Source organism: Dicentrarchus labrax, unplaced genomic scaffold (assembly GCF_905237075.1).
Source record: "Dicentrarchus labrax unplaced genomic scaffold, dlabrax2021, whole genome shotgun sequence".
NCBI lineage: Eukaryota > Metazoa > Chordata > Actinopteri > Moronidae > Dicentrarchus > Dicentrarchus labrax.
The window spans coordinates 22,342,077-22,361,162 of NW_026136701.1; the positions used below are offsets into that span (position 1 = coordinate 22,342,077).

General features: G+C 41.1%; 1 protein-coding gene across 1 annotated transcript; it reads right to left on the reverse strand.

The window, feature by feature from the left end:
• Positions 1-2,409: 2,409 nt before the first annotated feature.
• On the reverse strand, positions 2,410-18,753 carry pip4p1a (phosphatidylinositol-4,5-bisphosphate 4-phosphatase 1a). Its single transcript, XM_051403946.1, has 7 exons — positions 18,508-18,753; positions 17,160-17,353; positions 13,588-13,694; positions 11,709-11,814; positions 9,547-9,599; positions 7,849-7,939; positions 2,410-5,754 (listed from the first exon to the last, which is right to left on the reverse strand). Exons 1-7 carry the CDS (start codon positions 18,623-18,625, stop codon positions 5,611-5,613), a joined length of 813 nt encoding a protein of 270 aa, XP_051259906.1. The 5' UTR covers positions 18,626-18,753; the 3' UTR covers positions 2,410-5,610.
• Between the last annotated feature and the right edge of the window lie 333 nt (positions 18,754-19,086).

Consider the following 19,086-nt stretch of genomic DNA (forward strand, 5'->3'; position numbering starts at 1 on the left):
CATGTTGGTTTATTAGGCTGTTTCTCTCTCTGAATTTTGGCATTAGAAACACATATATCATCCAAAATAAAAAGCGCTTTGACAAATGTGGATGATGCAAAAGCCATTACGATTCAAACACCAGATTTGTTGTATTGCTGCATGTCTTCGAAGGCTCGAGCCGCTGTTGGAAAACATCATTCTCATTCACAAAAAGGCAATTTTCCCTAATATGGGTTAGCCAAATGGCAATTAGCAAAATGTTCCTCAACTGTGAAGAGATGTGTAAAAAAAGCATTGTCTGTAATAATTAAAATGATGTAGCAGCACAGTACACACGCTGGCTGGCAAACTGAGCGTAGTGATGTGACCGTCATGATGGATGTCAGAAAGGATACAAAAAACCCAATAAAAATATTTATACCAAATGAGATTTTCTTTCTCCTTCCTGTCTCATAACATCTTATGAACCCCACATCAGCTGAATTGTCACTTAAGAGTCTCACAAGGGAAAACTATCAAGATGGCAAAGAGAGAACAAAAGTGGAGAGCAGAGACAGCAACGTTCCCTGAAGAGGAGGAGCTCATGAATGAAAAATTAAGTCAATAAAATGACAATAAAATGGACCTGAAGCAGTGTGAGCAAGAGTGGGAGTCCATGAGAGAGAATAAGGCTGTGTGCGTTTGTTGTGTTACAGAATGAAAGCTAACGCCCTCTCATTTAATCCCAGAAGGTTATGGGACCAATTGTCTTCCTCACTTTCTTTAGTTTTTTTGGTTTTTTTTTGGTCCTTTTCCCCTCCACTCTCTGGTCTCTGAGCCTCCCTGGTTCGTGCTGCTCTCCCGGGAGCTGTGGTTTCTGAAAGGTTTCTCAATGTCCTTAATCCCTCCATCTCTTTGTGTCCAGGCAAAAAATATATCCGCATGAAACTCAAGAGGCCGACAGGGGCCAAGATGTGTGAGAAAAAGACGAGCTTCTTTCTAACCATTTGTGGGAATAGAAAAAGAAAAGGGGGAGCAGGTTTTTTTATTTTTTTTTTAAAGAAGATAAAACCTAATTTAGCTTCTTTTTAAAGAGCAGCACAAAGCTCTATATAAGTGGTTATAAAACTGGAGTCCTTAAGGTTCAACAAAAAGAGGGACGGTTTGATTTCACTCATTTTAATAACTAGGAATTATCCCAATTAGGAGAGTGGATGACAGCTTTAATCATAGGTTTCAGTTACCAACATTATCTCCAAACCTGCTCTCTATAGAGTTGTTGTGTCCGCTTTAAAATGAACAGACATATCTGAAAGCCATCACAGGCAGGGGTTGAGGAAAGATGGCGGATGCTGTTCTGGGGTACGTGTGACTCGGGGGAAGTTGAGGGTGTGAGGAAAGATTGTGGGGCAGCTCAACTCATTTTAAAAAATAGGAATTATGATTTTATTAAAAAAAATGTGTCCACAATAAACACAGCATTAAAATCGGTGTCTGCTGATCTTTAGTATCCAACGAGCACTAAGCTTATAGCTATCAGCTGCAATACTAATTACTAAAAGTGGTAAATGGTTGAAATAATAAAGCTAGTTAAGAGTAATGGGACAGTTAAAATAGACAGTTAAAACTTATATATAAATGGTTGAAGCAGTAAACAGTCAATATGAATAAAAAGCTGAAATATTAAGCTAAAAGTAATGGATAACAAATTAAGACCTTTGGCTAAAAGTTATTTTATAATGGATGTATAATGGATACATGGATGACACAGGTAGCTAAAAGTAACAAAGGATAAGGAAAAGCAATGGATAAGCAATTGAAAATAAATAAATAGCTAACCAACTATTTGGTTATTTAAGCGTAATGGAACCACAAGAACAGCCAGAAGAGATAAATAGTAGTACAAATGTTAATCGGCTGCCCTAAACAACAATAACTCTGTGCTGGATAACATCCAGTTCAAAATGCATTCAAAATAACACTGAAAACACGAAGGTCGTGTGGATGGCGGAGCACTGGGGCCGTGGGCTTACATCCACAGACTTACTGTATGATTACATCACACAGGAAAGGTTGGGAAAACCCTGGTGTACACCTCCAGCCCAGTATGGTACAGGTGCAGAATAAAAGCAGCATACAAAGCAAAGAAAAAGAGAGCTGTTCCACACACTGAATATTACATGCTCCCAAAGTATTTATGATGCAACGAGTTAGACCTTCAATATCTTTGTCAGGCAGGTTTACCTCAAATCGTTGCATCCCAGAATCACACGTTTCAACATTAATATTTGAGGTTCCCCTTTACTTTAAGCTTTCACCTGGGACAGATTTATGGATCATCTCAAGTAAATAAAATAGAAAAAAAGTTGAATGAACTGAGATTCACGGTATCATCAGCTTCAGTTTCTTAGAGAATAAAAATGAATCCAGGTTAGCTGTTTTGTACATCATCATGTCTTTATTTGTGTGTAAACAAACTCTGAAAAGAGCATCAGCCAGGTTGTTGATTATTGGCAATAACATGATTGATTTATTTTGCAGTCATGGATAAAACATGATCACTCCACTGCAAAACAAAGGTCTTCTTAAACAAGTCATTTCATTTCATTAATTCTGTCCTACAATCTTTATTTATTTTACTTGTTTCCACCAAAGTCTTAGAAATGAATGCACCAACTGTAACTTTAAACTGGCAGATCGTTGTATTAATTAAAAAAAAAAAAAAGGAAAAGAAACAATTGCCCTTGGTCCAGTCTTGAAGAAAGTGAAATATTGTCACTTTATAAACAGACTTTTTTTTGACAGTAAATAAGATTTTAGGACTTGATGAATGACTTATTTGTTAAAAGCCTTTTTTGCAGCGTGTATAATAAATAACATGACACTTCCACATGAACTGTCTGCGACATCAGTTCAGTCTAGCAAGTTAACTTCATCTCATCTTACCTGGTGTAATGCAGTGTTTCTCACTACTGTATAAGGTGCTGGGTGTGTGTGTGTGTGTGTGTGTGTGTGTGTGTTTGTGTGCGAGAGAGAGAGAGAGAGAGAACTTGGTCACAATGTTTTTGTTTGTGTGCGAGTATGTTGATGTGTTTAAGATATTGGACACGACCGCGTGTCCTTGGAGGCTTATTGGGTTAGTAGTTTGTCAAATAATTAAATATGTAACAATAACAGGTGAAGAGCTGCAAAAATAACCTTCTTAAAAACAACAAATAAAACATCCGCAGCGCTCACAGCAGTAGTGTTAAGCTCGGAGTGCAACATAAATTCGCTTAGTCACTTCCATTGCACACAAACGACAAATATATTTACAATTTGAAACAAAAATACATTATTCATAACAAAAAGAAATGTTACCACATTCAGAACCACAGACGAGTCATTGTGGGACTTTACACTGAGTGGAAATGTATAGTGTAGTGTGTGTGCGACTGTTAGTGTTTACTGACCTTTTCTGACTTACATTAGGTTTTGTGTAGTAGGTAGAGCTTTACCTCCCTTACATTTATTCCACTGGCCTTAAGGTGACCGCTCCATCTGGCACTGACCAGCCTCCGCTTTCAATGACAAAAAACGGGACACATTTTCCACCACCAACGGTCCCGAACTGACAGAGTTGAACAATATGGAGCTTTCATGCCAATTACAGTTCGATATTTGAGCTCTGATGCATTTCCACTTCATCCCGAAATTCTAGGGGTTGCGATCGGGAGCAACAAAAGCCTGAAGAATTTTATTTTCTTAATATATTTTAAGGCTTACTGATGTTTTGCTTTCACAGATTGAACACGAGCTAGCAAAACATACAGACAGGCCTGTAAATTCAGCTCTCAGTCCTCTCCCAAGACAAACATGTAGCGCAGTTTGTATGAATAAAATCAGAAAGCAATTCCAAAACACACCTTATACTTGGAGGGTTTTGTGGGTATAAGCCGGCGGATATGGACGTTACCAATGGCTCTCTGTGTTTGTTTCACACTTTGGCCGGTTTCAGAAAGCCAAGCAACCGAAAGGTGTATGTAATTAAAGCTGCCTGATATGATATTGGGATTCACGATTAGCGGGAATGATCATTTTTGCACAATTTTTTTCATTTTCACTGAAATAAAAAAGCTCTTAAAAATCTCAATGTGACATTTGTTGAGGTCTGAACCAAACAAACATGTTTTCTTACATGTGGAGAACACGGTTTGAAGGCCAGGGCTCCTCTGCAGCACTACAGTACGTCATTATAATGCTTTTTTTGGTCACACATTTTACCTTTATCAAAAGAACTGCACATTCTGCAATCTGGAAACGGCACCATATTGCTGTTTCGATTAAATGTAATTTACAGTGTAATAATATAAACCTGTCTCTTGAAAGGGAGAGGGAGGATTATGACACATTTAGCTGGTTTTGATGTGTCAACTGGAGATTGAAGTATGATGGGAAAATAAATAATAAAAAGATTTTAAAAAAAGTATGCGTTCATTATAGTTTGGATGAAAGAAAAAAAACAGAGCTATAGATGTGGTTACACTCTTAGGGGACTGGAAAAAAAATATCCATACTTTCATGTAAAGTGGCACACATGTCACTTTTCCTTCACTGAAATAAGGACAACAATATGGAGAAAATCTGTTTGCGGGTCTGTCTTTGAAGACAGAGGCTGGTATGCCTTTGACAAACTGGTTTCTGAGCTGTTGTACCTCTAAAAAGAGCATCCTGCTTTTGTTGTGTGCCGCTATGCATTCACGTGGCTGTGTATGTATGTATGTGTGTTTGGGTGTGTGTGTGTGTGTGTGTGTTGAATCCTTCTATCACACCTCCTTTTAAGGCTTTCAAGCTGCTTTGGATCAAAGTCAGTCCCAGGGGATAATTCAGCATAAACATTGAGTTCAGAGACATCATAGCCTACCTTCACATACTGCTGAATTCAATTTTTCAGACACATTTCAACACCTGCTTGATCTTTTGATTCACAAAAAAAAAAAAAAAAGAGGCCGATGCCCCCCCCCCGGCCAATCGTCTTCTACTGGCATCGATTTGTTAGCTTCATCTGACTTCATCGCCGCCTTACAAAATAATTTGTTTCTCAGTTTAAAAAAAAAAAAAAAAAAAAGAAAGTTAAATGCTCCAATGCTAAAACTAATATTAAATTAAGACTGAAGGAAGAGTGTCCCCCAGAAACAAAAACAAGGGCAACGTTCACATCTAAGACTTAACTTTAAGCCCTCGTCTTAGAAATTGCCGGAGTGCAACAGATGTGCCACAGACTAAGTCCAAAATGTATAAACAGCGCAGGGGGAGAGAGAGAAGAAGAAAATTTGTTATAATAATGTTAAAATGAACCCCACACTGGCCACGAGATTAGAACAGATAAACAGTACATTAGGCTATACGCGTCATCATAATTACCGATAGATATATAGCAGTCGAAGCCACCGCCATCCAGTTTTAGAAACACATTTGACTAAAAGAGAAGGGTCAGGAGGAGGAGGAGGAGGAGGAGGAGGGAGGAGGAGAACTTTTTCTTTCTGGAGTTGGATTTAAATAAATATTCTGTTTTTTGTTATTTTTTTTCTTTAAAGCCATCTTTCCTCCTGCCTGGCGGGCGGGGGGGTTGGGAAGAGGGTGCGGCCGAGTCGGGAGAGAGGGGGGGCTCTATGTGAAGTTCTGGAGCGGCTGGCTGACCCTCATGCACGCCCAGTAGAAGGCCCGAGCCAGGGTGACGAGGACCAGGAGGAGCAGCACGGCCCACGAGGCGTAGATCCCCTGGTAGGTCTGAGCTTTCACCCACGTTCCAGCCTGAAGCGACAGAGGAAGTTTAAAAAAAAAAAAAATCAGATGTTGCTCAAAAGGCCTTTCAAGGGAATTTAAGAGCACATCCTGAGTGTGTTACTGTGATTATAATGAGCCAGCTCAAGTCCAATCAGGCTGAATGCACAGAACCGGAGAGCTAAAGCTACAATTATGCTTGAAAATGTTTTATGCATTTCTTATGTGACCCACTTATGTTGTCGCAAACTGTGCAAAATTCCCAGTACCCAGAGATTTCTACAATTAAAAGATTTACCACTTTTTAAAGCCAGCATTATAACATTTCTTTTTTTCTTTTTTAAATCAAACACAGATTCTCTTGTGAGACGTTTTCATGCAAAACAGACGGAAACTTTTAGTGTACTTTATGCATCCATAGTCGGTGATTAATCCACCTGCCCCGGACCGATGCGGTGACTAAATGCACACAGTTCCATGGAAGAGCACATATTCAATGCTTAAGAGTGACTGAGGGGGTAAGAGAGAAAATAGCTTTCCCATCAAGTATTAAGTGTGCAGCTGCTCAGAAGACAATTATTTAATGAAGATGGCAAAAGTGACTTTGAGAGAACCCACAGGGATTTTCTGAGCGTATGGAAATATGTATTCCTGCTTCAAAGTCAAAACAGTAGAACAAAGCTAATATGGGTAGAAAAAGAAAATGATGAAACTTCATATAGGGAGCCTTTTTTTTTTTTCATATATTATTGTTGTACCACTCTCAGGGTTGTTATTAATCCACGTAATGAATAATATTCTTTCCTGTTTTGACACCTGGATGATACACTCGCCTGGGTCAGAGGGTTAATGCTATCTAGAATGAACCACCGAGCATGTTCAAGACCAGGACTGGACATCCAGACAAGGTTTAGTGTGTGTTACAGCTAGGTTTCTCCAACCACAAAGTCTAAAGAGAAGAGCTCATTTGGGCAGAAGACAGTTAAAATATGCTTAAAAACATATACCTCTGCTTTCATTTCTTCCCTCTCTGTAATTGATATGTACAGTTTTAATGATTCAGGCTGCTCTCAGAGACCTGAACATTTGGGGACACACCATGGCTCCTGAACGTTACAGCTCTTATAATGATGAATCTCCGCAACTACCCTCACTTCCTTCAAGTCCTATGAAACCACTGCCAATGAAACGCAGTCTGCAAATGAAGTTTGATACGTTGCTCGCCTTGGGTTGTTGCCGATAAACTTTATTGACGCGACGTAGTAATTAAACTGTCAGAACTTGTGCTCTTGTGCCATTCTAATAATTAAAACTACCTTTTTTCTTAAATGCAACCTGATCTCATTTTGTGACATTCACTGCCACTACGCCTGCATTATGCAGTGCTGTCCACACAGCGTATTTATTGTCTGGACATTGCTTACTGTTCTCCTTGCTGGCAGGCACGTATGGATCTTGTGTTCAATGTGTCTATACTGCAGGACGCCGTTTCATGCTCGTATTGCACCCTCTGCTGTTTACCAAGCAGAATGTATCGACTATCTAGTTCTTTCTAGTATCTCTCCGTGTTTATTTTTAGACTCTGGCACTCAAAACTGTGATCTATAATTGAGAGATTATTCTACTGTTGCACCATTAATTACCATTTAAGGAAGAGCGAGAGAATATAAAACGCACTGTGCATACGACTAGAGTAAGAGTAAAACAGGGAGAGCAGACAGCGAAAGCCAGCCAGGCATGATATAATCCGTTCTGATATTCAGTGGGTGTTGAAGCTCATGTCGAAACCTGAACACTGCTTACAGTTAAAGTAGGCTGTGTTTGTGCTATATCTCACTGACAAATAGAGGCCTGTCACATAGTGTCTGGAGAGCGGCTGCGAAGGTGCACGCCCTCCATGTTAAACAAGCGACAATGAAAGGTAGAGATTGTAATCGTACCGCTACTTCCTACTACTTTTGTTTTATCTGCTACTGTTAGGTTTTCAGGATATAAAATTAAAAAAGAGGGAGGACAGATTTGGAAAAGATGAGACAAAAAAGGTTGCTGAAAATGTTAATGCCTACAAGCCAGTTATTGATAATCTCTTATTATATTTGTTGGTGTCTGGCGGCGTCCACTCACCATCAGCCCGGCGGTGGAGATGCTGAATAGCAAGCAGAGTAGAAAACACCACAAGCTCCGCCTCCGGGGGTACCTCTGACCAATGGAGGAGCTGCAGTACCAACAGAGGAGAGAATTAATTTTATTAGGAAATGAAATGAAATAGAACACAATGATATAACACTGTGCAGGGGTGTAGTGGTGCCTGAAGAAGTGTGTATACAGTTAATTTATGCCCCAAATTGTTTTCTTTTTTTTTAAAGCAAAAGATAAACACCCTATATTATCAACAGTGACGTGTAAGAGCACTCTTGTATATTTAGTTTATGTGCACATTATCACTTAACCTCTGCAGCTCGACTTTAGGCGGAAGGGATCATTAGGAAATTAACATTAGCCACGTACACAAGTATTCCTAATTCCCTACTCCAGCCACTCATCAAAATTTGACAACTATGTCATGCCCTCACCATCATCAGCTCACAGAACACTGCTGCATGATGCACATCAGAGGGGGTTTGGGTATACCCAATGCCATATACCTGCGTATACTGTGCACTACACCACTGAACCGGTGTTTTTCCTGCAGTATGAGCCTCTTCCACAGCAGGAATTTAGACTTGTCATAGTATATAGAGACAGGTGTTATTAATAACATTACCGATTGCTCTGTTCTATTCCAGGTTCCTTGTAAACCGTGACAGTAAGCCCGCATGCACAATTGCCCAGAAATTGAAGCGGATAAATGGAATTCGGCCATCCTAAACTGTATTATTTACATACGCCTCCGCTCTTCCTACTGCAACCTATCAAAGTGTATTCTGTGAAAAGGTCCTGTTGAATAATAAGGATGGGGGTTGAAATCAATTTGGCATCTTTTAAAGCTAAGAAACTACTCCAGGATCAATCATTTTAGTTTGTATATTTCGGAAATGTAGAATAGTAGCAGTAAGCTGTTGCTGGAAGCGGGGCTGAAATAACAGATGAAGGATGATGGAGATAGACCTGCAGAGATTCAACTTCCAGCAGCACCTGGCTATTTTAAAATTTGACAAACCCAAGTCTGATGACTAAAGCGGTTTATAAAGACCGTCATGGGACACCTGTGTATTGAAGTAATACAACTGACACACTGGTTCATCTCTTTTCAGCACCTTGTGAGCGTTTCACCTCACAAGGTGCTTAAAATAAGAAGTGAGATTGGCGTCTCAAGAAGTGATACTGCATCATATCTCGTTATGCCTTCTAATTCCCATCCTTACGGTCTCGTGAACTTTGTTCACCATGTTAAGAAGCTTACGGAGATAGTCCATAATACAGGAATGTGGTTGCAGCAAAGTTCACCAGTACATAAACCTAAATGGAGCTAAATCCCACAGGTCAGAAACCTCCTGATGTTATGAGACACATATAAGCACTGTGAGGCTGGGTGAGGAAAATGTGTTGTAGCACTTGAGGTTAGAGACAAAGTCACAAAAACAGGATTTCACAGGTTTTATTCACACACATTCACACACACACACACACACACACACAAAAACCCCCAAACATAAGTGTGCGTCCTGTCCTTGAGAAAGACCCTGAAGCCAGTACGAGCTCACTCTTTGTAGATTTCAATGAGTAAAAGCTTCAGGCTTCAGGTTAAGGATGTAAATCTACAGTTTAAAGTACAGTTAGAATGAAGCGATGTAATGGATGAATTGCTTATAGCTTACTTACACTTTCCTGCAGTGCGGGCACCTGGCCAGCGTCCGGTCTGTGAACTCTGTCCACTGGAAATAAGAAGAGACAGACGTGAGACCTTCAACGTCACCCAGAGAACAACACACGTCTTTGTTAAATTATCAGTTGTGGTGATGACAAAACCTTCAAGCACCAGTATTACATCCACTGCAATTCTAACTGACCTCAATTCTAACATAAAATACCTGTGTTTATGGTGCTACATGCACTTTGCAGATTGATTGAATTTCTTTTTATTTTCTATCAAAAGGCAATGTAAAACTGACTCTTTTTAGTTAAAATGTGTTATTTCAAAAAAGTATGTAGTAGTATGGTTGTGCAGGAAATAGAAAAGTGCAAATATGTGAAGGTGTTAAAAGTGGAAAGTGCTTGTTTATTATGTGTTTGGAATAAAAGATTATTTTAATGTGTTTGTCCAGGCCAGAAGGTTTTTATATTAGTGACCTGATCGGAGGCGTACGGAGGAGGTGTGAAGAGCCGTGTGTGAGATGAGGGTCGCCTGCCTGTTGTACTGCAGTAAACAACTATCTAATAGAGTAATTGTGCATTAAGGCTGTAAGGTGCTAGAAAAGGTGATGTCTTCAAACGGTTATTTTTCTAACCAACACTCCAAAACACAAACGTGTTCAACCTGCAGTGATATAAAAATGGAGGAAAGAAACACTCCTCGCATTTGAGAAGCTGGAACCAGCAAGTGTTTGTCATTTTTGCCTGATAGATGACTTAAAATTATCTTTTGTTGATACATTTTCTGTTGATTGACCAACTCATTAAATGCCAATTCGACTTGAGTCAGCACTACATGCAAATTGATGCAAATGCAAATCTACACTGATGGCGCCGGTACTTTCTCTGCAAGTAAATGTCTCATGGAGGCGATGTGCAACTTAATTCCTTGTCGAATTACAGATGGTCTTTAAATTGGACCATAGATTTAAACACGCCTGCTGCTGCTGCTGCTGCTGCAGCATGGCCTGATGATATATTTTATGAAATTCAACACAACCGTCCCAGTTCCTCGTCAACATGCGCTGCATGGCATCCACAATATGAGAAAGAGAAATAGTCTTCTTTCAGGGTGCGGACATTTACCCCCTCCCTAACACTGGTGTGTGATACATTTGTAAACCCTGCAGAGCACAATACACTGTGCATGCTGTACATTATTCTTGCACTGTATAGGAAGCACAGAGAATATTATCACCAGATCTGCGACAAACGGATGACTGTGATGCCACCCCAGGCACAGATTTGTATTTTCATTCAGTCACCCTGTCTTTAGGTAGGTAGGAAAAGGTCCGACTGAATGCTAAACACCCTAAACCATCCATCCAACCTCTTTTTATAACTCTATTCTTCCCTTTCTCTGACTCTGCCGCCCTCCTCTTTTTCACTGTATATCCAGAACATCTTTACCTGTCTCACACATTGTTAAAGAACAGTAAGTTAAAATTTCACTCCCCTTTAGCACAGAATGGCTCCGAATATATCAGCAGAGAGTTGATAGGGTTATTGATCTACAACAGTAACTCAACATTTACTTGCCCTGGTGCTAAGATGTTTTGGCTTTTCAATAATTCACTTCTCTGGCTGTGCTACAGTACATTTCACAACAGAAAACCTCGCAGGCCTACTGAAACTGTCACAAGATATTTTACAAATGATGAAAGCTTCGCTCCAAAGCCAAAAAAGAAAACGCCAAAGCAGTTCTATTATTCGGCTGTTTAGCATAGTAATGCATCACCTCTCCGTAAACATTTTTATTGGGTCTTGGCTCTCTGTAGGGAAGGTGATCTTATTGGTTGTGTCTTTTTCAGATATATGTAATTTAGAGGGAGCAGAGAGGTGGAGGACCTGTGCCAGAGACTTAATAAACAGTGGTTCTACTGATATTGATTGTCATAGAGCTTAATAAGGGCAATCAAATAATGTCTTTTTAAATTGAACCTATGCTACAGATGCAACCAAAGTGACACTTCAAATCAAATTCTTTAGTTTTTTTAAACCTAAAAAATTACAGTAGCTTGCTTTTGAAACTCTGACTGTGTTCTAGATCCAGTGGGTATTCCTTCAAACTCAAAAAAAACATTTTCACTCAAGTTCATTAAAGGTTTTTTAAGACAAAGAGAGTGTGGTACCAGAAAGGTGTTGCTGCAGTGTCCACAGGAGACGCGGGCTCCAGCTGGCTGGGGGTCAGGACTGGCCGGACCAGGATGAACTGGACCCAGATTAATTATCCTCTTACTATTAAAAAAAAAAAAAAAAAAAGGGGGCAGACACAGAAAGTCAAGATTCACACCACAAACGACTCAAGATATTATCCAGCGTAAGTGCAAGCTAATAGTCACTGCCTGAAGTTGGAGCAAGCGCCTCATTTCCAGCGCTGTGGAAGGCATGACGACAGTTTCTAGGATCCATCAGCAGCCAGTCCTCTCATTACCACTAACAGTGCTTTTAACTTCCTACAGTCTACAACTACAGTCGCTCAGACAGCAGCACAGAGATGTGTCTGGTTTAGTCAGCATGTCTGGGTTGAATGCAAAACAGTGAGTGGAGGTGAACTCTCTGGAGCAATTTAATGCAGGGAAAGTGGCCTATGGGGAATATATATATATATACACACAACCTTTTGGCATCACTTTTACTAAATGGATAACCTTGGGTCAACTATAATAAAACCAGAAATGTTAACAGTTGCACCAGAAATTCCCACTACTCGACTATTACAGAAAAAGGTTTGTTGCATTTTTTTTGCCAAGAAATCTCTGCATCTGTGACACAATGTTCACAGTCACAGACATTTGTTCCCGAGGAGCAATGGTGTGCAATATCATGTGAAAGCAAATTACTGGTTAAAGGGTGTGTTGTGGAATACGTTTTAAAAGAACATTTTATTTTGTTTTTGCTTTTTTGCCCAGTTCATTCATGGCAAACTGCTAAATATTTTTATGCAAACCTCAATCAGCCTTCTGTCTTTCCTTAAAATATGCACTGGAGCTGGCAGGTGTTAAGACTTTCAGGTCTTTATGACAAGATTTTGTGATTTACAGCTTAAAATTATACACATTTACATAGCAGCAGAGAATGAACCAAAAAAAGAGATGGCTAAAAATGTTGCTCTTGCACATTTTATGCCTCAGGCATAAACAAGGAATCTTATCTGTCTAACCAATTACACTAGGCTGCAGCAGCATGATGTTCAGAGGAGCTGCCTGAGCTGCACATTTTCAGTGACTGACATCAGTCTTGTGTGTGTGTTTTTTTCTTTTACAACACACTGGCATCTGTTTGACCTCTAAAAAGAGTTTTATGGCTTTTTGTTTAGGTAATTGCCTGACAGAAGACCACTGAAAAACTTTTCTTTTCCAAACTGTATTTGAACTTTCAGCAACCACATTTACTATAAACTCATGAAAGTGTGCTCGTTCTGCTCTGATGTTATAATATGAATGAATCTGCTAAGTGTGCATTTGGATAGCTGCTCCTCTGCAGGAAGTTAGTGCATAATTAAAGCAGCTACATGTTTAATAATGTTTTTTTTTTAAGATTGAAAATGAAACCTAAACATAATCCCCATTCCTGAGTAAAATTTGGCCCAACACACCACACAATACAGACTGAGTAGTACCCATACAGACAGCCCTCTCATAATACAAATGATATACTGAAGTGAAAGACACGATGTGGCTGTTCTAATGAGGCTGTTATTTCCTCGTCCAGCTCGCTGAGCCCTGCATGTAAACTGCGCTGGGAGCACAGCCTTAATTGAAGGACTGCTGCTCCCACTGCACCTTGTTTCCTCTGCTTCACTTCTCTCTCACACACACAGAGCGCTCGCAGTGACACACACACACACACACACACACACACACACACACACACACACACACACACACACACACACACACACACACACACACACACACACACACACACACACACACACACACAAGACAGAGAGAGAGAGAGAGAGAGAGAGAGAGAGAGAGAGAGAGAGACTTGGAAAGAATTTCTCACCAATATGGCCGGGGACAGGCGATCCTCTGGGAAGTGACTTTGCAGATGAGCAGACAGTTGCAGGGGCAGCGAACGTACTTCTTCCCTGCTGGGGCATTCTTAATGGGCTGCAGAGGGAGACAGAGACACACAGGAGGAGGAGATAAGAAGACAGTAGAACAACGTATTAGAATAGGAGTAGATAACAAGCCAATTATTCTTGACGGGTGAGAATTAACCAATACTACACGAGGGAGAAAGGTATTCTAGGAGATATTGGAAGTCGCAGGTAAGAAACCAAGGGACAGCATTCATAATGTATTATGATACTGTTGGTGCTTCATTGTCCCAAACTGCTCAGGAGCTGCTTGTTGCTGTTGAAATGAAATAACATGACATACTTTGATGATTGATGATTTAAGAGACTTTAAGTAACACATTAAGCCTCAAGTGCTCACTGTTTGCATTTATTGTAAAGGGAAAGGACAGTAATGGCCTTATAAATGTCTTCTCCAAAGCAACAGGTTTATCTAGCACTGCTTCTGACTTTAACATCAGAGGCAAACAGCAGATAAAGGCTTCAAAAATCACAGACTTGCACGTGATAAGATTCGGTCCCATTTTGTAGGCACCTACAGTTTATTTGAAAGCTTTTTGTTGCGCTAGAATTCATCAGTTATACAATATCTCGACACAACTGGCTTGATTTATACCAACAGCATCCTTTTATACTCTCATAGAGTAAATACTGTATGAGCATGCACGACCAGGTATACGTCTTGCTGGTGCAGCTTACTGGGTCACATAATACTGCAGGCCACAATCAGCTATCAAGGACACTGTCTGAGCTCACACAGAGAGTACAACTATCTGAATCACACGCCGTCCTCTGGGCTTAATATGACATTTCTGCTGTGTGTCCTGCTGATGTTTCTCTCCGCTGCATCATTAGAGTCAGGCTAACCAGATCAGATTGAGTCCTGTAAGTTTTTCTGCTCCATTATCAGTTTCACTTACAACAGCTGTGGGAGTCTTGTTTGTATCCGTGCCGTAGGGAGGGGGGGTAATGACAGGGAGCGAATACTAATATTTGATTGATTATACGCTGGATTGTCTCATTTAAGTCACCGTCGGTCATCAAAGTTGTCATATAGATATATATATATATATATATATATATATATATATATATATATATATATAACGTTTATTTACTTCAAATGCAGTCCAACACTGTTTCAGATGAGTATTCATCCAACTGTGTGGTCACTGCAGGCTGCGGTTTGTGTTGCTGTTGAACTGTGTTGAATTATACAGACATGTTTCAATTATTCATCCCAAATTTATAACAAAACCTATACAATTTTAACAACATAATGCACAGTTACACAAAACGAACCATTTCTTTGCTGTTAAATAAGTCATGTCACTTTTGTAAATATGTACCGGTAATCGTTCCCATGTCGCCGCCACTGAGCTGCTCTGCATCGTGATGATAACCATTAGGAAATCTGTGACAGTGAAATAATACTTGCAACTCCTTATATTGATCGTCGTCCCACCTCAACTGTCATATTAAAACTGGGCTACAAGAAACTGTTGTGTCACAATATTTATCAGCTTAAGTTAACAATGGGGGGCCTGACAGAAAGAAGAATGCCCCATTATCACCACTAAAGACTAGAATAGATCAAACCTATCACATAATAATTGCTGTCCCACAGATATTATTATTATAAACAGTTTGCCTCCTGTCCACATTCCTGTACAGATCTTTGGATTTGAGCAAATACTTGGGTCTTAATACATGTTTGTATGACGCTACCTCCATTGGTAACGCCGGTGATGCATGTTTGCACATCCAGATTAATTTCAGTCCAAATAAAGCCTCATCTGTATGATTTATAAGGTTGTGTGGCAGTGATCTACATTTGCACAACCACATACATAGTTCTCTATATCTACATACAGTATGTTCACGCCATCTGCAAATGACTCATAATGCCAATTCCTACATCTGGATGTAATGTTCCATCTGTACACCGATCTGCATAGCTAGTGATGCACACACGTGGAGCCCCTTCAACCTGTGAATCTGACAAGTGATGGTTGCTGAAATTACATGCCGTGTTATCTTTAGCTCCACTCTCCAATTGTCCCAATCTTTTCCATCATTTTCTCTGCGGGGGTCTGTTTCCTCAAAGTGATGATTAAAGCTTGAGAACTAAATTTACCTTCACATGTTTTCAACTTTACATAAATCAGGCGAGTCGAAGTGCAGCTGTGCGTCTGGTTAGCGGTTGTGTCTCGTCTCACCTGACCAGTACCAGTACATTATTTGGCAAATTTCAGTGTATAACTGTCACATTAATTGTGAAACCTGTGTAATTAAAACAGAAACATAACAATGAGGTCATGTTAACATGACAGGTGTGCTCTATCTACTACCTTTGTGGTTAGTTGTTGGTGCTTGAGTTTCGACATTTTCCACTTTTTTCCTCCTGATTTTTCATCAGCGTTTCGCTCTGTCTTTGTTTTTCAGGACTACCTTAATAGGATTAACATTTTGTAACAATAAACATGTCATATGATCTTACAGGTGACTTGTTTACAGTGTGTGACCTGTCATACTGAATCGATTTTATGGTATGGGTAAACAAAAATCTAATTCATTCTGACCACTGCCATTAATGAACACTTTTAGTGCTTTTAGTCTATATCTTGTAACTGATGGACCTGCACAGAGCTTAAAAACAACTGTGACTGGACTGGAAGGCCCAGTGAATTAGAAAATGAACAAGATGTTTTGGATGACCCAATTTACACCAGTTAGGATGGTATGTGTCCCTGAATGTCTTGGGGAAAACAACTTTCTGTTTATTGCTATGAGGCTAACTTTCTGCAAATCTAACTTGGTGGGCAGTGTTCAGGGAAGACACTTCTTTAAAATCTAATTTAGAGAGGTTAAGTTATAGATAGAAAACCTTTTACATGTGCTTTGCCTCGTCTTTAGAAAAGGTCCTACGTGGTCTTGCCCCTTGCTCATTGAGCCAGTTCATAAAGCAGAAGGATAGTAGGTAGGGCAACAAGGGCAGCCACCAGCACATTTACATTGGAGTGTAATGTAAACAGCAATGTTGATTAATGTGCATTGTCCCTACACACAGTACATCTAACGGGTTGGTTCACCCAAACCACAACAAAAAGTTTCATTAGAACTATATTTGACCAAAAAACACTTTGACAGGGATTATAGGGACTATTAGTGACCTCACTGTGAGCTCTGTGGATTATCTGGAAACAGATGCTGCTTAAAATCCAATGCTTTGAGCACCAAAGACAGAAATTACATTCACCTCCACTGTATCCCTGTGGGGTCAGAAACCTTAGAGACACATCTGTCAAAACCTGGTTTAAATAAAACAATAACGACTGTGTGTGTAGACACCACCAGACGTTTTTTTTTTGTACACTGTGTGAAACCACCCTTTAAAAAGGAGGCTACTGGTCAAGTATTATGTGTGTGAGGCAAATACAGACAGTATATATAAACTGAGATGTTGATGCTGTACAGACGCCTCCAGAAAACCTACCGTAGCTTCATTGCAAACCCCGCACTTCACCACGTGCTGGTGGATCTTGCCCTCCACAGAGATCAGACTCTGACACACCCTGCAGCTGATAACAGGGGCGCTGCCACTCTCCGGGGAGGTGAGAGGGGAGTAGGGCGGAGGGTCCTCCCCTAGGAGCACCGAGGGCTGAGTCGGGCTGGGGAACGGAGGGAAGTCTGCACAGGGCGGGAGAGAAAGGAAGGGAAGTGGGACTGTGAATACAAAAAGTAGTACAACCAGTGGCAGAGGGGTGAATTGTTGAGGGAACACGGTCACAAGAGTTGCACAACGGAACTGAAAAAAAAAAAGCCTCAATTCCCATGACAAGTGACCTCTTACGTTAAGATTAACAAGATAATAAGATTTGGTCCCGAGGTTCAACTGAAAGGAGCTTTAGAGGAGAATGTGGAGCGGGGGGGGGTTAGTTTTCAACAAATAAAGAGACTATAAGTATCCGTGAGCGACTGGAAGAGAACTCAAGAGAAGGATGTGAGTCAGTAAAATGGGACAGTTTGATGGAGAGAGCAGATGCAACACACAGCTGCAACACACAGCAACAACACACAGCAACAACACACAGCAACAACACACAGCAACAACACACAGCAACAACACACAACACTGTACCTTTCTAGAAGCACATTGTGGGAGCAAAAACATAATTAGGAGCCATATCTCTTCCCCCCTCCCCATTAATGGCCTTAAGACACAGTCCCCTCCCTATGTGAGCTGCCATTGGTAACAGCTCTCTCTTGCAGCATCCCTCCGCAGCCTCCGTAGTGGCTTTCCTCATGTGTCAATCAAATCAGGTGTTTCTCAGACGCTAGCCGGCTAGGCGGTGCAGTTTGTGGAGCCTGTGAGTGCGCTGGGGCCCGCTGGTCGGTTCAAACACATGCAGCAATGTGTGTTTATGAAGCGTGAGGAAAACACATGTCAGCCATAATGTCACTGAGCTGCACACAGGGCGCTTTGTGTGTGTGTGTGTGTGTGTGTGTGTGTGTAGGGGGGGGGGGGAGCTAGCTACCAAGCTAACATAATGGTTTGCTAGGTTAGCCAGCTAGCGCAACCCTGACCTCCTCCCTCCCTCCCCCTCCCCCTCCCCCCTCCCCCTCCCTCCCCCATCAGCTTCACGTCGTGATTGCAACAACAGCACATTTACAAAATGCTCATAAAGGACTGGTCCGGAAGCTTACGGTGCATTTAACACTGTCACAGATGAGCTAGCAGGCTAACGCTAGAGCTAGGCTAACTCAGGCTGGAGGAGAGAGAGAGAGAGAGAGAGAGGAAGAGGAGGGAGAGAGGAAGAGGAGAGAGCACCATGGATACTCACTCTGTGGTTTGTTGGGCGCACCGTAGGGCGCTGCGCCGGGAGACACCCCGCCGTTACCGCTGCCAAGAGCACCATCTCCCAGATCCGATAGTAGCGGGGACCTCTCACCGTCCGCCATACCGAGAGCGAGGCGTAAGGGGCGGGGTGGGGGGGGAGAGAGTGGGAGCGTGAATGCAGACCGATACGGTTGTTGTATTGTTGTGTCGGAAACGCAGGCGTCACATGATCACACCACCGCTGGGGCTGCTGCGGTAACGATGCTCGGGGGTGTGGCCCCGCACTCCCAGGGATACCCTCCTCCTCCTCCTCCTCCTCCTCTCCTCCTCCTCCTCCTCCCCTGATACCCTACATAGGTGTTAATGCACCTGTGAAATAATGTGTTTATTGTTTCTCCAACAACACTATTTTTCCTCTAGTATAGTGGCAGTATGCAACTTTAATTTCAGCTCAGTCACTAATTTAAGTTACATTTAGTTACTTTTTGTATCCAGGGATCTTTTTTGCATTAACATTTTAACATCCAGACTTTTACTGTTTCCCATTATTGCCTTATTTACACTGAAGCAGATATTATTCTCA